Source organism: Pyxicephalus adspersus, chromosome 2, assembly GCF_032062135.1.
Source record: "Pyxicephalus adspersus chromosome 2, UCB_Pads_2.0, whole genome shotgun sequence".
NCBI lineage: Eukaryota > Metazoa > Chordata > Amphibia > Anura > Pyxicephalidae > Pyxicephalus > Pyxicephalus adspersus.
In genome coordinates, this window is record NC_092859.1 from 37302238 (window position 1) to 37322734 (window position 20497).

Here is a 20497-nt window from a genome sequence, read left to right on the forward strand (position 1 = left end):
TCAGTCCTTATTAGTATTTTTGAAAACCACGGGTACATTGAGTCTTTCATAACAGTGAATGTTTAAAGGATAGAAGTATATCCCATTTCACTTTAAAATTGTCACCTTTCCACACACAGTACTGAATCATTAATATGACAAAAGCTGTTAATTTAAGCCACCATATTATATTGTCATTGTGGCAACCTAGGGAGAGGCACTATATGTTGCCTTCAACTTAAGGGGGCATTTTAATAATACCCCAAAGGGCGGGCAGGGATATAAGGCTCAGAAGGGTGAACCTGGGAGTGCAATAGGGTCACAGGGGACAGACAAAGTAAGTATTTACATTCTTATTTGAATTTAGAATACTTTTTGGTGACAGAGTTGTATTAACAAAAATAAAGATTTAACATGACACTCTCTGTAAGAAATTAGTTTAATACTACAAAACACCAGAAGCCTTTACATCCATTATGTACATTTTAATAACTGGTAGACATAAATCACAACAAGGCATGAGTCACTTAAAAGTATACCAATCTCTTCATTACCCAAAGGAAGCCATTTTAGACAAGGCCAGCAAAGACACCTATATATTGTATAAAGATTATATTGTAACTTTATGCCACAGAGATCTCCTTATTTCCTGATAAAGAATAAAAATGTCTTTGTAAGCACCGATTCCATTTAGAACCCAACTGTGGTTTATAGTTTTACAATGTCACCCAGATAAGAAGACATTAAAAAATCTCTAGCTGCAATACCCAGCTTTATTCCAGGGTGATCTCATATATTAATTCTACCTAGCTACAAATGTATTTATTCTTCTAGGCTGAATAACACAGAATTATTATAGAAAAAGATAATTACAGGGCACAAGAGCTTTCTGCATGCAATTTGTCAATACAAAGAGAATTGCTAATGCTTCCCACATCTTCCAAGACTACTATGGAAAAAAAGCAAATTTTTGCAGGTATTCAGGGTGGGTTTTATAATGGTGTCATGATGTACAGAAAAATGCAGCTCAAAAACTTGTCCTTTTGTAACAGAACATTCTATGCTCACTGCCTGGGATATAGATGGTATGGTATTCATACAGGTTCCAGCTCTTTTTCATTCAAGACTGGAAAAGTACATTAGATTGTGAGCTCCTTTGAGGGACAGTTAGTGACATGACTATCGACTTTGTACAGCGCTGTGTAATATGATGGCGCTATATAAATACTGTGTAATAATAATAATAAAAACCCTGTGCTGTGGGGTATATAGATCAATTTGATTTGTATTTATTATAGAGCATACTGGGCTTAACGTATGCAAGCCCAGCAACAGAATAATACTTTAAACCTGGAGTTCTACTTCTAGGGTAGGAATGGGGTCCATATTGGGGTAGGGATTAGTCCACGTTATTCCAGCTGGTAAAGAACCTGTCATCTCCCCTTCACACCTCAACACAACACATTACCCCATGCTGAATATAAAAAGAGCTAAAGCATTCACTTGCTCCATCACCTGACCCTTTGCAAGGTAAAAAGCAATTATGATGCATTTTAAGTACATCCTGTCAATATTTGCAATTCAGTTCTCAAATAATTAAATTTAATGAAAGCAAGTTTTGCAAAGTGGCTGCCTTTGGTGTAACACAGAGGGATACATGCTAAACTAACAATGTCTGCTGCTTATTAGCTGATATCAATGATAGTATTAAATTATTTAGGTTAGTGTTATCAAGACCCATATAGATATTTGGATCCCATTTATTAAAGTACCCTAAATAGGAACTTTCTGTGTTGTTAACAGTAACTAGTTATATCCAAACTTTCAAACTCCAATTTAGAGTTTGTCAGTCTAAGTACAACTGCTGGCTGCAGGCAACACAGAAAGTGTCTATTTAATGTTATATTTTTATAAGTGAAGTCCAAAGTACATTCATGGCTTATGGTTTCTTTGTTTTTTCATGGAATGCCATCTGATCCCAATCACATGCTACATCTTCATTCTAGGAGAAAAAAAATACAATTAATAATCAGCCTAGCGGAGAAAAACAAAATAATAACCTGGATAACCTGATATTTACTACCTGGATTTAAACATTGGCATTTCAGTTATATAATAGATCTCTTCTACTTCCTAAACATGAGACTGTCTATATCGGTATTAATAAATTAGCTTGCCGGTATGTTCTTTGTTCAGTTTGAAAACAAAGAATGTAAAGCAGTTTTTGTGCCAACTGAATAAAAAAAGGCATTTTAACAACAGGGGTGTTTTTCCAATAAATTAAAAATCTATAAACTTTGGAGAACTATAACTATAGAAAAAACCCCATACAAACTATATGCCAGTTTCAAACCCCACAGCCTGTGCCATTGATAACCATGCTAAGCCATAGTCCTTTTAGCCCCCAGACATCCCTGGCATAAACCTGGAATATGGAAAAACACAGTGGAAATAAAACACATGCAAACTTCTTATCCCACCGTGTTGGGGGCCAGGCTAAAAAAGAACAGAACTACAGCAAGGTTACAAGTTGTTGAAGGTGCTCAAGGCTACCTGGTTCTAAGCTGGCATTTATAATACACCATATAATACATTTATAATTATTACCTCTCCTTCTACAATGACAAGTCCTCTTGCTGCCATGCTGATCCAATCAGAACTCTTCTAGTCATGGTCTTTGAAAAGCAAGCCAATTAGGAGTTCTAAAATAATTTGCAATTCCTTATCCTCATGCTTGTTTCAGGTCAGGAAGTACGGAAGTTAAAAGCTACGTCCATCATACTAAGCCTCCCTTGTTACTAAGCCATACTAAGTTGCATCCTCCATAGCTAATCAGCCACAAGATATGAAAACAAAGACAGAAAATCTGACCATCATACTCAATCAAGTCCATCAACTTTGACAGATATTTGGGTGCTGCCAATGTTATACAGGACGTGCCTATCTACCCTTCCTTAAACATCCTGACATACCTATGCTTGTTCTGGGTCAACAGCCTAAATACCCAAGTAGGAAAAGCTTAAGACATGAACTGCATTATTGTCAGCCTTGCAGAGTACCACAACAAACCCTATGGAAATACTTACCCTATGCTAGTTCCTTCCACACTGCTCATTAGTTTTTACTACCCAGGTATTTTGCCTCTTTTCCAGTCTTCTTCAGCGTCTCCAACAATTTGTCCACTGAATGTTGGTCAGATTGTATCAACACTTTCTTGTTCGGCAGATCAATGTCATACTTCACATCTGAAAAAGATAGAGGTCTTTATTAATGGTTCCAGTCATACAAAAAAATATATATTTGCTGATAAGCTGATCCATTCATCAGTACTTATACATATGTAAGATGTCTGTAGGATGTTGGTTCCTGAACAGAGCTATTCTCATCCCTTGAGGGTATGGAAAGCAATGTATTTGGGGTAAGGGGTTGGATCCAAGGATTCAGCAATGGATGGTTTTAATATTTCCAAACCCAAGACAAAATAAAAAGTTAAAACATTAAAAAAAGGATTGATATCAATCTGCTTATCATAGCTCCCTTCACTACTTATTTCTGTAAAAATGCAGTCTGTGCCCAATCTCATTGAACTACTGTGAATGTCTCTTTATGTTAGCAAGGTGCTCTGAAAGGACATAAAATTTCCCAGAAAGATTTTGACAATACTCAAGCCTCGTAACCCACATGCCTCAGGATTTCAAAAAATAGAATGTGTTAAAAATATATATATATTAAAAAAAAAAAAAAGCACACAGGAGAGGACATCTGTCTCCCTTTACAAACCCATTCACTACAATCTCTCCATCGCAAGGATACAGATAGTAAAAAAAACCCTAACAAAGTTTCCAGCCTTGCCCACAATCTGATTTAATGTAGACTTTTTATATCACAAAAAGAAAAGAATCATCCTTATAGTGCTCTCCAGTCTTCTGTGATCAGGAAGCTTTCATATGGGAAGATACCCACTAGAATAATGAAGAGCTTTGTGCTTGGATAGTTTTTTCTCAGTTTGTTTGTTCTAATTACTTACTGTGAACAAACAGTTTTAATGGCTTGGAAAAAGGATTTGAAAGCCAGGGAACAGGGACAAAAGCTAAGCCTAGGACACTTCCCAGAAACACTAGTATGCAGAAAGCAAACTGAAAAGTGTATTAACCCCCCCCCCCCATTTCAATTATTGTAAAATCATTTGTCATTGCTGTCACTACACAGAAGGAAGGGAAGAAAGTATGAATATGACTATAATGGTTGTTTTTACCAATGGTAAAATATAGGTTTGTGCATAAGACAATAGGGAAGGTCAATAATGGATCTCATTTCATGCTAGCATGACCTCTCATTATACAAGTTCCATGATCCTGCTCTTTTCTGCTTCTCTGTTTAGCTGATCGGTAAAGGAGAAACCACACTAAATAAGAGAAGTCACTCAAGGAGTATTATACACAGGGCTATTGACTCTACCTATGTGACAGCAATGGTGCTTTCCAATTAGCCCTGAACTAATACACGTGCTTCTCCATACCTAGAAGGAGCAATTACATTTTGTTTGGGCTACAGGAAGTTAAATGGAACGCAGGAAGCAAAGATAAGTAGATGTTGGTTTGATGTGTAAGTATGACTTTATCAAAGATCTGCTCCAAAACAAGCATGCTCAAGAGATTTGAGAACTGTTAGGCTATGTACACATGTGCAATAATTGTCGTTGGAAATGATCTTTCCCGAACCTTTCCAATGACTAACAACTGCACGATGCATGAACAAGCGATTTACATACAGCACCGTTCTGCTCTATGGAGAGGGGAAAATGACGGAGCAGCACCATGCTGCGCTCTCTCCCCTTTACTTTCATTATGATCGTTCACCGTCCATCGTCCGTGGATCCGCCAAAATGGTTGCATGGACGACGGTCACTGTACACACGCCAGATTCTTGTATATCGGCCCTGATCCGATTATCAAACGAGAACCATTGCACGTGTGTACCCAGCCTTAGTCAGGATTGGGTGCTACTATAGTGTGATTCCTACCATTATGGTGTATCTATACTGAATGGTGCACCATTCAGCTTTCCTCTCCTAGTGACAGATACCATTTCGGAGCAGATTTCCCGACAGTAATTGAACCAGTCAACCACAGTATTTGTGGATCTAGCAGTAAGCTTTGGCACTTCTTCCATTGGCATTCGGATGCTCCAGAAGTAAACTAGCTCTAACATTTCACAGAGCTTCAAGTTACAATGGAGTCTTCCGTTCCCTTTTTTTTGCACCTCCATACCGGCACATTATGTCCACGCACCTTCTTGTTCGTCACCATCACTGGGCCATCTCACTTGCGGCAAGAATTTTCCTCAACCAGGAGGCCATGTTGAAGGAGATATCGTGACGACGTTTCTTCACTTTGTACCACTCCAGTATAAAACTCTCATAACAACATTTTTGGTAAGGGTATGCTTGTTTCTACTGGTTTCAACGCCTAATCCTAATGGGAATTTTAATGAAATAGGTGAGTTATTTTTTTTAAATGGGAATCTTCATGAAATAGAAGGTGAGGTAGTTTTTTAGTAGGGACAGTTGCTTTGATGGTTACTAAATGGTTACTAAAGTAAAAAAAAGAAGTTTCTGGAGTAGTAGGCTATAAATAGAATGTAAGGTAGGAATCACACTATAGTAGCACCCAGGGATGTATGGGGAAGTTGTTGAGTACTCGTAGAGATCTTTTTCTAATCAAACAATAATAGACTGGCATACAGCCATCATAGGTCTATGTGAGAGAGAGTGTATGGAGTCAATTAACATCAATTGAATATTGAGAAGATGTAAACCATATTGAAGCGTACAAGGGCAATAATTGGTATCATACAAACTACAGGTTCCATACAATGCGTCCTTCAGACCCAGGTGGGCTGGTAATGTTTGGACCCCGTTACCTTTGTACCGGTTACTTCCACAGAAATGCAATTAATGGTCAGATAGTCAAAAGATGAGATGCATTCACTACTACATTTTCATTTTCTTACACCTCCCCATTCTAGAAAAATTGGGGTTCAAAAAAAAGCCAAGCAGACAGTTATGTGGTATGATTGCTATAAATTTTTTTTTATCTTGTGATTAGCCGAAAGTGTCCTCCATTAGCATCTATATTTTTGTTTACCTACACATTCCTGTTATAGAGTAATTTGGGTTCAGGGGAGGGAAGTGGACAGTTTTGTGTGACAGGGTAGCACATTTTGATAGGTAGAGCTTTTATGTTGTATTGATGCCATAGAAACTACATTTTAGATGGGGGGTGTTAGCCACAAGTGTCTATCACTTGCACCTACATTTTTGGTTTCTTACACTTCCCTGTTCCAGAGAAATTGGGGTTTAAGGGGAAGTGGATCGGGTAGCATAGTATGACAGTTAAAGATTTGTAAGCTGACAGGTATAAATTTAAGAGCAAATGCTGCCCCTCATTACCATGGCACCATAGGCCACGACCTAGGTGGTCTTATGAAAAATACATCCCTGGATTACAGTCGGACATAACAAACAAATACACTGTAGAAAAGGTAGAAACATTACAAAGTATGTAAAGATACAAACACAACAGTGTGTGGGCAGAACAAAGCAGGATTTGCATTGAGATTTAACATGAAAGCAGATGTAAAGATGTAAAGCTGTTACCTGGAAGTCGGGAGAGAACTCGTGTCACTGCATTTGAACAGCCTTCACAGGTCATGTCCACAAAAAACTCCTCTTTCTGAAAGTAAATAAGAAAAAATGATATATACTTATTTATTGTTCAGTGATGATTTTATGATTTCAGCTACAGAATGGTTTTCCTCCCACAACATTTCCCATTTGACTATTTTTTCCCCATTCAACATCTCTGTTTTTACCATTTACAGCTCTGAAGAATGTTTGAGTGAACACTTTCCCCTTTGTAACTCAGTAGCATAGTTTCCATGGCTAGCAAGATGGTTTGAATGTCCATACATTGTATTGGTACTGTTGGTGTCTGCTCCTATAATATTAGGTCAGTTTACAAGACTTATCATGATAAATTTAAACACAACGGCTAATCCTTTATTGTCCATGCAGCAGCCTTGGAAAGCATCAATATCCAAACTATTTTTCTTGCAGAAGAAAATTGTATTCCTCAGCCTGGCTATGGTGCCTGCTTGGACTACCAAATGGCTAAAGGGCCAGTGTCTATGGGCTTTTGTTTACTCTGTTTTTTGCATTACTATTCAAATATATGGGGTATTCAAAATCTGCTTGAAGGAGATCATATGTAGATCAGAAGGACATCAACTGAAGGTAAAAATCACCAGTCCTTGAAGTCTAAATTATCACAGAAAATTTGTAAACATGGTAAAACTGATGCCTAAAGCCCGTAATACAGGCCATAACTAAAACAGTGCAATGGTTCCATTGCATATATATGGGGCTGCCTTTAAGTGTTGGACAGGAACTGTGGCACATACTAGCATTTGTTTAAATTGTTAATGGAGCAGAAATCACTCCTATGATTCCCTAGGAGGTATCATCAGCCTTAGTAACGCATAGTGAAAAATATAATAAAAAAAAGTAAATACAATGCTTTCTTCTTTATTTTACTAGGAATCATTTGCAGGCTCAGCAAAGTTCAAATAAGTCCTAAAGATGTCAAAGGACATTCCCTGATCCGGCTTGGCAGCTGAATCAGGGAATGTTTGTATGTAAGTGTGTAATTGCTTCCATTATCCTAACTGATGCATTCTGAACAAACCAGGAATTCAAAATGAATTTTCCTGGCCAATTATTACCATTTAAGCATATCCACCTTACTTTAAACGCACGTACATGTAGTTGCTCTATGAAACCTTGTATGTTTGTAAAAAGGTGTTTCCTGCAAAGATTATTGTTCATTACCAGGTTCCCCATGCAAAGCTTTCTTTCATCTTTTGTTGCCACCCATTATTTGTCAGACAATGCTACCTATTATGGTGTAGAGAAACATTTTCAAATGTTAATGGAAACCCCATGCAGGTAAATGCATGCACACGGCAGATCAAATAGGCCACTTGTCCTATAAAAGTCACTTGCATAAGAATAGGAAGTTATTGTATTTACCAGTAATTTGCTTTCCATAAGTTTCTGATGGCATGTCAACACTTTCCTCAACAATTGCAATTTTTTATATTTTTTGTAGATGTATATTTGAAGATGTGACAAGCTAAATGTATTAACATATGGCAATGTTTGAAAAAAATCTTATGTTTGTATTTAGCAAACATTTAGCCAGTGATTCTTCCAGGAACAGCTTAACCTGGCTTAATTAGTTTTCACAACATCCTCCATGGTAATCAGATAACTCAGTATTCCAGTTATTATGATGCTCAACATATACTGCAGTGTTCTCCCCAGCTCCTTTTAGCTGGGCGGACCACCTGGCACTTTCAGTAACCCCCCCCCCCCCCCGGCTGTTTTTGGGTGGTTTTCGTTTCAATTTCATCCCACCCGGCTAAAAAAAAAATTCTGGGTTCAGTACTGTACTGTATACACATACACACCTTAAATTAACTTCTGCTTTAAGCCCCCTTAGTACACGATGATCTGACCAGGCACCCTGCATGCACTATGAATGAACAATTCTTTTTAAATCTACATTCAATTACGCAGAACGATAACCTCCCTGCCTGAAAACAACTTGAGTGAACTTATAGATATATAGAGGCATCAACTACACAAGTTTGCTATATAAAAGAAAAAATAATGCACATTCAGATTACAAGGTAAATGGTCAGCTGTAAGGTTAAGCTTTAAATTAAAGGTTAATCATTGGCTGACCAGTTCTTCTTACATGCAATATTTGTTCTGTTGCATAAAGATAAGACTAAAGAACATTCAAGCCAGAGTTCATTGCATTCATATTTTCAGTCCTGACAGATTTACATGATAACATAGACCAGTTTGCACAATTACTTTATTGCAATATTAATAGAGGTGATAGGGTAAAAAAAATCCTATTTATCAAAGTGTTAGTAAAGGGTAATTTTAACTGAACAGCTAAGTACACAGTTAAAGTGTATTTATTCTGCTGAAATGTCTTAAATGGACATAACCTGTTAGCCGGCACAGTATTGTTGCCCTATAGGGTTCCAAAACATCTGCAACCAAACATTTTTCTAGGCTTTATGCAATAACCATGATTCCATGTTCTACCTTACCTGTGCTGTGGCCTACCCCTAACCCCTTTTTTTGGTCCCACGATCCAGCCCATAGCCTCTTCTCCGAGCTACATACTGCACCAAAGCTGTGCAACAGCAGCCTCTTCTCTTCTTTACAGCCACACCACCAGCCCGGTCTTGCACCGGTGCCCCACCACCAGCCTTTTCTTTTACCGGTGCCCCACCAAAAGCCCTGTCTTTTACCAGTGTCCCACCACCAGCCTTTTCTTTTACCGGTGCCCCACCAAAAGCCCTGTCTTTTACCAGTGCCCCACCACCAGCCTTTTCTTTTACCGGTGCCCCACCACCAGCCCTGTCTTTTATCAGTGTCTCACCAACTGCCTTTTCTTTTACTGGTACCCTACCAACAGCCTGTCTTTTACCGGTACCCCTCCAATAGCCTTTTCTTTTACCGGTGCCCCACCAAAAGTTCTGTCTTTTACCAGTGTCCCACCAACCGCCTTTTCTTTTACCAGTGCCCCACCACCAGCCTTTTCTTTTACCGGTGCCCCACCAAAAGCTCTGTCTTTTACCAGTGTCCCACCAACCGCCTTTTCTTTTACTGGTACCCTACCAACAGCCTGTCTTTTACGGGTAGCCCACCAATAGCCTTCTCTTTTACCGGTACCCCTCCAATAGCCTTCTCTTTTACCGGTAGCCACCAATAGCCTTCTCTTTTACCCATGCCCTGCAGTCCCACCAACAGCCTAGTTTCTGACCTAGACCCCCATCAACAGCCTTTTCTTATCTTTATAGCCCTGCCAACAGACCTCTCTTTTCCCAGTGCCCCGCATCCACCTTTCTGTCCTACAGCTCTGCCAATATCTCTTTCTATTTCCTGAGCCTCATAGCCTCTTTTCTGTGCTACAGCCCCATCCTTAGTGGTGGTAAAGCCCTAGGACTCCGACAACTTATTAGTCACTGGTTATATCTTGATGAAGCGGAAACTTTCAGTTCCTCTGGTGGAGCTGCTTATGCAAAATTGATCTTTTTTTGGAGGGTTATCATTTTTTGTCTGTATTTAGGGTAGTTGACATCATTACCCTTCATTTACCCAAAATGACAAAACTATGAAAGACAGTGAATTTTTGCTCAAATATAAAGAAGTGAAAATTCCTCAATTCATTTCACCCAACACTACAGAGAATAGGTATTTACCGATATAAAATGAACCTGTTACTTTGCCAACAACCGTCAAAGTATGGGATCACCCTAAAGCAACTTTGCCCCGTTTACAGGTGATATGAATGACTTTGCAGAATTGTAACATATCTGTTCTCCTAAGAGCTCTGAATCTGGCCGCACTGCCATGTATTTGTCAGCACTGTCTGGTATCTCGTCTCCTTCCTGTTCACTGACCCACATTCTAAATTCCAAACAGAAATCCCAGCAACAGCCAAAGTTAGTTAGGAGCTGGGACACAAAATACAGTTATGAGCACAGGGAGCTTCAAAGGTTCACACACGCTGTTATTAAAGCTTTGTCCTACTTCCTCCTGCAACATTTCTTTATAAAGAAACTAAACTTTTGTAGATGAACTGTATTCGTGTGATCATTCGAGGATCATTAGGTCTACAGTCACCCAAAGTACAAAAATGAATATAAAGGTCTATAGTAGACCCAGCATTTAAAGAGGCCCTAGCACCAAACCATTAGTTTTCACAACATTATTATATTTGTATTTTGTTATTTTAGATAAATTAATGACAAAAATCAGATGAAAATCAGAATGCTTCCCCATTTAGGAGTATGAGCAGTTGTAATATCGCCAGTGACTGCAGCGGACCAAGAAGAGGGAAAGGGGTGACAGTGTGCAGCTCTGAATAAGAGGCACAGGTTATACCAACCTCTGTGCAAGTACTGAAGACAAAGCCTTAGAATGACTACCAGGGAGCTGGACATTTTAAATGAAAATCCCATATATTACATCCATTAGGGGCAGACAAAGGGAGCTGCAAAATGCACTCTGCATGACAGCCTTAGACCCTCTTTAGCCACCAGGAGCCCCAAGCCAGATCGACACAGGGGCCAACTGTTGGCTATGTCCACCACTGACATACATGCTACCTCCCCCAATCCAAACAACCTGCCATGTGACAACTTTACTCACACAACCTATTAGTAACATGATTAACTTTCTATAGTGCTGACATATTCTACAGCGCTGTACAAAGTCCATTGTCACTTCACTAACTCTTCCTCAGAGGCTCAAAATCTAATGTCCCTACCCATGTCATACAGACATTACTAACATAGTCTAAGGCCTAGCTGCAAGTATTTGGGGATGTGGGAAGAAATCAATACAAACATGAAGAGAATAAGCTCTTCGGGGCAGGGTCCTCTTCTCTTCCTGTATCACTGTCTGTCATTTGCAAACCCTATTTAATGTACAGCGCTGCGTAATATGTTGGCACTATATAAATCCTGTTTATTAACAATAATAATACCATACAAACTCCATGCAGACGGTGTCCTGGACAAGATTTTAACCCTGTGCTGCAAAGACCAGAGTGCTAGCCACTTGACACTATTAAAAAATAATTTTAAAAGAACCTTTTGCTGATAAAAGTGAACAATACTGACCTCCTGGAAATGCCATTTACCTGGCCTCATGCTGATCTGTTGACTTCAGTAAGGGTACATACACACATGCAATCATTTTCGTTGGAAAGGATCTTTCGTCTTCACTTCCATTCCAATTGTTCGTCATCCATCAACCCTGGATCTGCCAGGACGGTCGTTCAGACGATGGGCGCTGTACACACACCAGATTCTCACCCGATATCGGCCCTGAGCCAAATATCGGACGAGAACCATTGCATGCGCAGTGCTCAACCCAGGACATTTTTTGAGCAGGATGGGAAGAAATGGTAGACGGGTGGCATCCCCTGTATTGTGACCCAACTCTTTAGTAGCCACATAAAAAGAGACGGGTGGTTACTGAAAAGTGCCGGGTGGTGCGCCCAGCTAAAAGGGGCTGGGGAGAACACATGATGTGTGTACGTAGCCTAAAGTAGGCAGCCAGTGAAGTTGGGCAATTGGATCACGATTTGAAAATGATTACAACTTGCTGACTTGCGACCCAACAAATCCTACTGTCTAATATTCTGAAATGGAAAAGCGGGGCACATTGTAGCACCAAATATTTAGTCAATGGGCACAGTCTTGCCATCCTCTCCGATCACTATGAAATAAAATGGTAAAACTGATCACATTTGCTGTATTTATATCCTCTCTTCCTCCTGTGTCACTGTCTTTCATTTGCAACCCCCTATTTAATGTACAGCGCTGCGTAATATGTTGGTGCTATATAAATCCTATTTAATAATATTAAGTTTATAGATTTAATATAACAAATGTTGACAAATTTAACAAAGTTGAAGGATGCTGTAAGCCAGGGGTGTCAAACTCAAATACACAGAGGGCCGAAATTAAAAACAGACCAAGTCCCGGGCCAAACTTGAAATTTATTGAAAACACAAAAAATCTCAATAGGAAGTAAAAAGACCACATGAGAAAAGCATGCAGTAATATGCAGTGGTATCATCTAAATTATTTAAATCAATCCACTGCATATTACTGCATGCTCTTCTCATGTCTTCTTGTTTCTTCTTATTGACATTAATTGTTTTACTTAGCCAGAGAATGCAATGTGAAACCAAATGAATTGCTGCATTCACATTGCATTCTCTGGCACAGTAAAACAAGTAATATAGTAATAGCTCTATGATAATTCCTGATAATAATCCTGATATTTCCTGATTATTGAGCTTACCTGTCAGTATAAACTCTGCAGGGTCCACACATAGGCTGCTGTTCAATAAACACAAACCTGCTACTACAATTCCCGGCATCATTTGCATCTATAAAATGCGGGGCCACACATAGGCAGAGGGGCCGCTGGTCTATAGAAGTGAGAGATGCCGGGAATTGTAGTAGCCGCATTGTACTCCCATATATAGAACAGCAGCTTAATATGAATTGCAGCTGGCCCAGCGTTACTACAGATTGCAGTAGTGGCGGGCCAGCCGCAATTCATATTAGGAATTCTTTTGGGGGCCCAAAAAAAAAAAACCCCGGATTTGGCCCGCGGGCCAGAGTTTGACACCCCTTAGCAGATGAATACAATTTCAGAATGTGTTAGGTATACAGATCTCTAGGCCATAGATCAGATGAGGATTTGCCAAGTTTAAATGCCCTGATGAAGTGTGAGATCTGAGAACACAATCATTCCTGCAGCAATTCATGTTCTTCCTGTGTTACATCGCATTGTAAACCATTTAATGGGGAGACATAGATCAGCCATGGAAACCTCAATATTCACCCAGCACAAAGACCCCAATACCCCCCATGTGCCCTGGTGCGGGGAGCCTGACCTACCGGCATGGTGATCGCAGATCGGTGGTGGCAGATCGGTGACGGGTGCAGGTCGGTGGTGGCAGATCGGTGATCTCAGGTAGTGATGGCAGCTGGGTGATGTGAGGTGGATGAGGCAGGATGTGACAATCCTGGAAGGGAAGCGGTGCTGAAGTCCCAGCCTTCTTCCTGTCTTATGACCAGCAGAGGCGGAGGCGCACACATAGGACATGGCGATGCTGCCATCTTCTGGTGTACATGGACACAGTGAGGAACACACAGTGCTCATCATGGGAGAAGCCGACACAAAGTATGTACACATTGCTCTACATCGCATACAATCCTCATCGGTTCCACTGATCGGGCTTTGCTGACAATCGGAGCGATCTGCAGGCCGGGGAGAAGTTCGCTGCTGTGTGCTCGTCCTGTTTTCTGACTTGTTGAGACTTGTAACAGCAGCAGCCTGTGCCAGGGAGGAGGTGTGGGGATCAGAGCTGTGTGATCATTAAGGGGGAGAGCCAATCAGATCACAGCCTACATAGTTTTGCCAAGTTTGAACATGTTAGCCAACACTTGATTGGCTGCTGGGAGCAGGGGGTTGTGTACATGGGATGTGCTGGAAAAGTTATACATTGGATCATGAGTTACATGAAGCAACCAAGTGAGCACCCAGGCCTTGTATTATGGCAACCTGCCCATGTCAGTGCACTAAAACACGCCATTTGTTATTTTCTTCACTATGTGTTGCTGTGCCTGCATTCAGAATAACAACATTCATTGAAAGGTATGAGCTCCTATAGTCTGCAGCCATGACAGCCGCACCCCCTGCACAGCTCAGCTTCCTGTATGGGTGTCACAGGGACAGGAAGTACAGGGAAGTCCCCACAAGAGAGTCCCAGTATATAAAAAGTTTTACTCTTCCTGCTATCTGTCCAAACTGAACATAAAGTGTTCATAATAAAGTGGACCTTGGCTCACAGTGCAATGGGGGCCACACATCATTAAATCTGTATTAGGCGTCAGTTGTTTCCAGTCCTTGGTAAGCAGCTGAACAACCAATTCCTTACTGATTGAGCGTGGCACGTATGGCAAATCTTTTAATGGCAATCACAAGTGAATTTCACACTTTATTATTATTATTATGAATAAACAGTATTTATATAGCGCCAATATATTACGCAGCACAACACTTTCCAGAATAATTAAAGAGACCCAGTCACAGCCTAGATATTGCAGGTAGAAGCATAGGAAAGAGTTATAAATTCTTATTTGCAGGATTTATATTCCTCAGGTTTATATTTACTTGCCATATAACTGTAAACTGGCTGGGGAATTCCGTCACATTGTAAAGACATTTCCTTAGCACAGCCATATCTCTACTTGCTTCCTGCCATGGCATAGACACTCTTATGGCCATGTACACACATGAGATGATCCTTACTCAATACGAATGGTTGGGCTCTTCTTGGGTGGTAATCTGACAGGTACAGCGGTCGCCCGTCATCCATGAACATCCCACGAAGAACGACTGCTATACAAATCAATGGAGAAGAGCACAGCGGGGTGCTGCTCAATCGTTCTCATGCCTCCCTTCCCCATAGAACAGAACAGTGCACAGTGCTCATTTATTCATTTTTTTTGTCACTGATCTTTCACATGTGTACACGGCCTTAACAGCTAACGTGCTGGCCCAGCTCCTCTGCCAAGTAAAAGAGCAAAGGAGAAAAGTGCCCCTTGAGTGCTAAGTTTGGGTCTGCTGGGTGGCGATGATCAGCAACAGTCACGTCGGTTCTTTTCAGTGTCCTGGACACAAAAATGACCGTTGGGTCCATTCACACCAAATGTGTTGGACAGTGTTGCCTATTGCAGTCCCAGCACAAAGCAATTTGTCCCCGCATTGCAGGATTGGACATAGAAAGTCGGTATTGCAGAAAGAATCGTTACACGGGTTATTATCTAAATTCATTGTAAATAACGCTAAATGCCTGGGGGCACTGCTGATCTTTTTTTTAATCTTTTAGTCACACACCTGAAACAAGCAAACAGTGTTGGAACACAAGTTGTGCTATAATCAGGGATGGTATAAAGGGGTATAAAATGCACAGCATTTCTAAAAGTCTTACACCCTCCGAAATTCTGACCCCTGGAGAAATTGGGGACCCTGGATAATTACCCATATCTATAACCGGCCCTGGCTGTAACTATTTAAACCCATTCTGGGTCAGATAATTACAATGTAATAAAAGCAGAGGATCAGATCACCAACCAGGTAAGCTGTATATGTGGAACCAGGTCAGCAATGGCAGTGTACATCTCAGTGAAAGGGACACTCTAAGTTGTTAGAAACCAACTAAAACCCAAATAGTCTTTGTGTGATATTTGGGAATGGATACAAGCAGCTAGAAAGGTCAGATCTGGTTTGGTAATCTGCTCTTGGTAAGGATATAATAATCTGTCCATAGTCTTCAGACTCTATGGGATCACAGGGTGGTGAATGTTGAACACACACGGGCAGTCAGCTGGCAGCAGGAAGCAGTGAAGTACGGCTGTGACATGAGATAACGCGTCCAGAAGATCAACAACTATGTGGGTGGAGAGTAAGGGAATGTTGTTTGCACTCTGTTCTGCTGCAACATTGCTTGTTACCTATTATTTATTTGTGAATAAAAGCTGTCCTAGATTATTTTCAGATATATGTTCCCAAACATAAAACTCTTTACTTATTAGTAGATTTTTTTGATGGGCAGAGTTCTTTATGTTCTGACGATGCCTTAGCGATGAAATTTTAAGGGGTGTTAGCCACAGGTGTCCCTCATTTGCAGCTTTAATTTTGTTCACCTGTACCCCCCAATCTTGAGTAATTGGGGTTCAGGTGCTAGAAGCCTCCAGCAATGTGTAACAGGGTAGATTATTTTGATGGGCAGAGTTCTTTATTTTCTGACGATGCCTTAGCGATTGTAGGTGGTGTTAGCCATAAGTGTCCCCCACTCTCACCTCTATTTTGGTCACCTGTACCGCCTCCCCCCCGTTCCAGAGAAATTGGGGTTCAGATGCTAGATGCTTCCAGCAATGTGTAACAGGGTAGATTTTTTGATAGGCGGAGTTTTTATGAATTTTTAGGAGGTGTTAGCTACAGGTTTCCCGTACTTGCACCTCAAATTTTTTTCACCTGTACCCCCGTTTCCAGATAAATTGGGGTTTAGGTTCTAGAAGCCTCCAACAATGTGTAACAGGGTAGGGTTTTTTTGATGGGTGGAGTTTTTAGGGGGTGTTAGCCACAGGTGTCCCCCACTTGCACCTCTAATTTTGTTCACCTGTACCCCCTTCCTGTTCCAGAGAAATTGGGGTTCAGGTGTCTCCAGCAATGTGTAACGATAGATTTTTTTGATCGGCAGAGTTCTTTATGTTCTGATGATAGCCTAACAATTAAATTTTAGGGGGTGTTAGTCACAGGTGTCCCCCACTTGCACCTACATTTTTGGTTTTGTACATCTCCCCATTCCAGAGGAATTGGGGTTCAGAGAAGGGGGATGTCATTGTACGCACCCATTTGTACACGCCCCGTGGTAGATTTATTTCACTGGTAGATTTTTTTCATTAGAACACCGGATAGGGAATCCCCCTCCCCCGCAGTGTCTTGGGAGGAAGGGGATCCCCCATCAGAGATCTCCCCGCGGCAGCCGAAGGGAGCCACAACAAGGAGGCTGAAGAGCCGCAGGTTGCAGACCCCTGCCCTATTCAGATCTGTTTTTATTTCTGTGTCCCCATTGGGGAGATTTGCCACTATATTTGTAATGGTGGCCTTTGCTATTGAGACACAAATAGAGGGTAAATGTTATGGTAAGTTGCCCCTTACTTTTAGAAATTTCCACAACCAAGTTGGACTTTTTTGGGGTACAGGACCTATCTTCCCCCATGTAACTGCATCATTGTCATGTGATTGTAAAATGTTCCAAAGTTTCATGATGCAAAGGAGAGAAGAATCTGGGCCATGTTGAAGGTGCACATGACTTGACCTTCTATGTAGGGAAGTTTATAGATCGAACGTCCTAATCTCAATGCTTTTTTTTAATTCATATCGATACCATGATTACTGTAGCCTTAATATTTTGAATGGCTTTATATTTTATGCTTTGTTTTACATGCACAGGAGATTCTGGGGTAAATGTGTAACAGTTTTGCTGTGTGTAATGTGAATATTGCAGAAAAATGTGCACAGGAGTCTTCACCTAATGCTTAGATAAGGACCCCTCAACATAAGACATATGGAGTAAGATATTTATCATTGGATGGTCGCTCTATGGGACTTGGGGAGGTAAATGGGTAAATGATATTGGTTTTATACATTTCTGTTCACCCCAACAATGGCGAGTGGGATTTGTTTAATAATAATTTATTATACTTTGTGATGTATTTTATTGCTGTGTGTGATTCAGTTGGTAAAGAAGACTTTTTTGAAAACTCGCCCTCAGCTGATTACATTTCAGAAATGTTTAAAGTGTTAATACTTTATTTCTGTTACTGGTTTAGGCTGTGTTGATCCACTAACATATAGGGAACGCCCCTGCCAGTACCAAAATCACACATAAATTTCAGTGTATATTGAGAACAGAGCTGCAGACATGTAAAATGAAAGATTCCGAGGGATGTAGGCATGGTCCGGGAGATGTTTAGAGACTGCAGATGTAAAAATTAAGATGATCAGAGGCTATGGGTGTGCAGGTAGTGATGGCCAGAGACTAGGTAGGCTACTTGTCATTATAAGAAACTGTAGGCATGTTACTGGAAACGGTCAGAGGCTATGAGCATGCAACAAGTGACAGTCAGAGACTGTAGACATGCTACTGGATATGTTTAAGGCATGCTTAGAGGCTATGAGCATTAGGGATGAGTGAGAATGCCTCTGGCTTGCCTTCATTTAACCTCTAGTGCCCGGAGATTGCGCACAGGATGATTCCCACAGCTGCATTCATTCATGATGAGCACAGCTGCGGGACTCCTGTGTTCTTGGATGGAGAATCTCTATCTAAGAACACATACTACAGGGCTGCAGGAGCAATCAGCGGACCTACAGGAGATGTTTAGAGGCCATGGCTGGGCTACATATGATTTTCAGAGACTGAAGACACGTTTCAAGTCATGGTTAGAGACTGCAGATGTGCATATTGGAGATGATCAGAGGCTATAAGTGTGCTACGAGAGATGTTTAGACACTGCAGGCATCTTACTACGGACATGCTACAAGAGATGATCAGAGACCACTAACAGGCTGTTGGGTTTGCTATATTAGACTTCTAAAGACCATTGTAATTGCAGCTCCAATTTTTTGACATTTTTCTTCCCTACAGCTATTTTAAACATAAAAGAGAAAAGCACTGTAAAAAGAAAAATGTTAAACAAAGAAAAACAGTTTTACTTCCAAAAACTAGTCCGAAGTTTATTTTCCTTTACTGATTTGACTATGCCAACAAGTTATCTGCATCATGCATTCCCCCCAAATCAGATCTGGTTTCTGTGGTTTAACAACCACAGTTTTTGGTAAGCAAATCTGACCGGGTCTAACCAAAAGTCTAACCCCGTCTACACCCAAGCATTGTTTTGTCACCTTCTTGCTATAGGCAGACCAGTTTTAGAGAAGGTTTGTCTTTCCAGTGCAAATAATTCAGTGTCTTCATATAGAGATGGGAAGACAATAGGTTGGGAGGTGAACATCCAGAATATCTGCTCCATCCAGTTTACATGGTGCCTCCATTATTCTAGGCTGTATATTACAGGACAAGTTGGAATATGTTAAAAATATGGGATAGGAGAGACTAATGGTGGGTATTAGAAATGCCAGTTTAGCTCTGATTGGGAATGGTAGTTCAACCCCCTTTTTTTGGAATGGGGAAAGTTTCAAAATTTAGGGCTGCTGTACAGTAAATTACAGCAGAATAACTAGTCAAACTTGGAAATGTATGACTTGCATTTAACAATGTATTAATGAATCTAAATATACATTAATTTGTGTATTTTATTTCTGCCTGGATCTTAATCTTGTGGCCACTTGTGTTGATAGAACCTTAAATATCTAGATGTCTCAGCTGGAAAAATAATTATAAATAGATCCTCTATAGAATCAGATTTTCAATTATTTTATACCTATGAAAACAGCAGTTGATTTCCTTGCTGATTCTGCTGTTTACATTGCTAAAGAAATTACAGAATAAGGGTTGCAAAATTCACTCGGGGAGCCTAGTACTTAAATAAAATGCTGAAATGCCTGATTTCTATACAACCCTACTACGAAACAATTTCACAGGGCAGTAGAAAATTTTGTCTAATCTGTTCAAGATTTTCACAATTTTAACCCAACCTGTTTTAGGACAAAAAAAACTTTTAGACTTCAAATATAAAAGTATGTTGTAGCAGACAACCTGCTGCCTGCACCACCTGCTGGTCCTTGCTCTGCACTACAACATGCCCACACAACTAGCTGTACTCCTATCCTCATCAAACCTATGACTCATTTACATCAATGTGCTCATGCTGCAATGCACATGGTATGACACACATGTAGGTGTAAATGGGCCCCTATAGGTTCCCCTCAAAATCACGCTACATGTGAACTGGCTACATAGGTATAAAGGGGATTTTTATGCTGCAAAATACGTGTTTTACTGCAGACAAATGATTGTGAGTTTACATCTATGTGTTTAACTGATGTCTGTGTGTCTAACAGATGATTCTTGAAAACTCTTCAAAGTTGCCAATTATGCAGTAAATGAAGATGTGCAAAAATGGAAATGCCAGTAGGGGTAGTGCCAAGCTAATATTTTGTAAAGTATTCTGTACTGGGGAAATGTGGATCTGCCTCCGCTTGACTTTAATAATATATATTAAGCCTCAGTACATTGAATCAGTGCCCAAGAATGAGCATAAAGCAGTATGTGTATATATATATATATATATATATATATATATATATATATATATA

At 40.3% G+C, this 20497-nt stretch overlaps 2 protein-coding genes across 2 annotated transcripts in view; one reads left to right on the forward strand and one right to left on the reverse strand.

The window, feature by feature from the left end:
- Positions 1 to 400: 400 nt before the first annotated feature.
- Positions 401 to 13808, reverse strand: ATOX1 (antioxidant 1 copper chaperone). Its single transcript, XM_072400455.1, has 4 exons — positions 13546 to 13808; positions 6638 to 6713; positions 3066 to 3224; positions 401 to 1981 (listed from the first exon to the last, which is right to left on the reverse strand). Exons 1-3 carry the CDS (start codon positions 13549 to 13551, stop codon positions 3094 to 3096), a joined length of 213 nt encoding a protein of 70 aa, XP_072256556.1. The 5' UTR covers positions 13552 to 13808; the 3' UTR covers positions 401 to 1981; positions 3066 to 3093.
- Positions 13700 to 20497, forward strand: part of G3BP1 (G3BP stress granule assembly factor 1) — a 29004-nt gene continuing 22206 nt past the window's right edge. Inside the window, exon 1 of the mRNA XM_072400452.1 lies at positions 13700 to 13831. Within this exon, the coding sequence (XP_072256553.1) occupies positions 13752 to 13831 (80 nt within the window). The 5' untranslated portion in view covers positions 13700 to 13751. The remainder of the gene's footprint in view (positions 13832 to 20497) is intronic.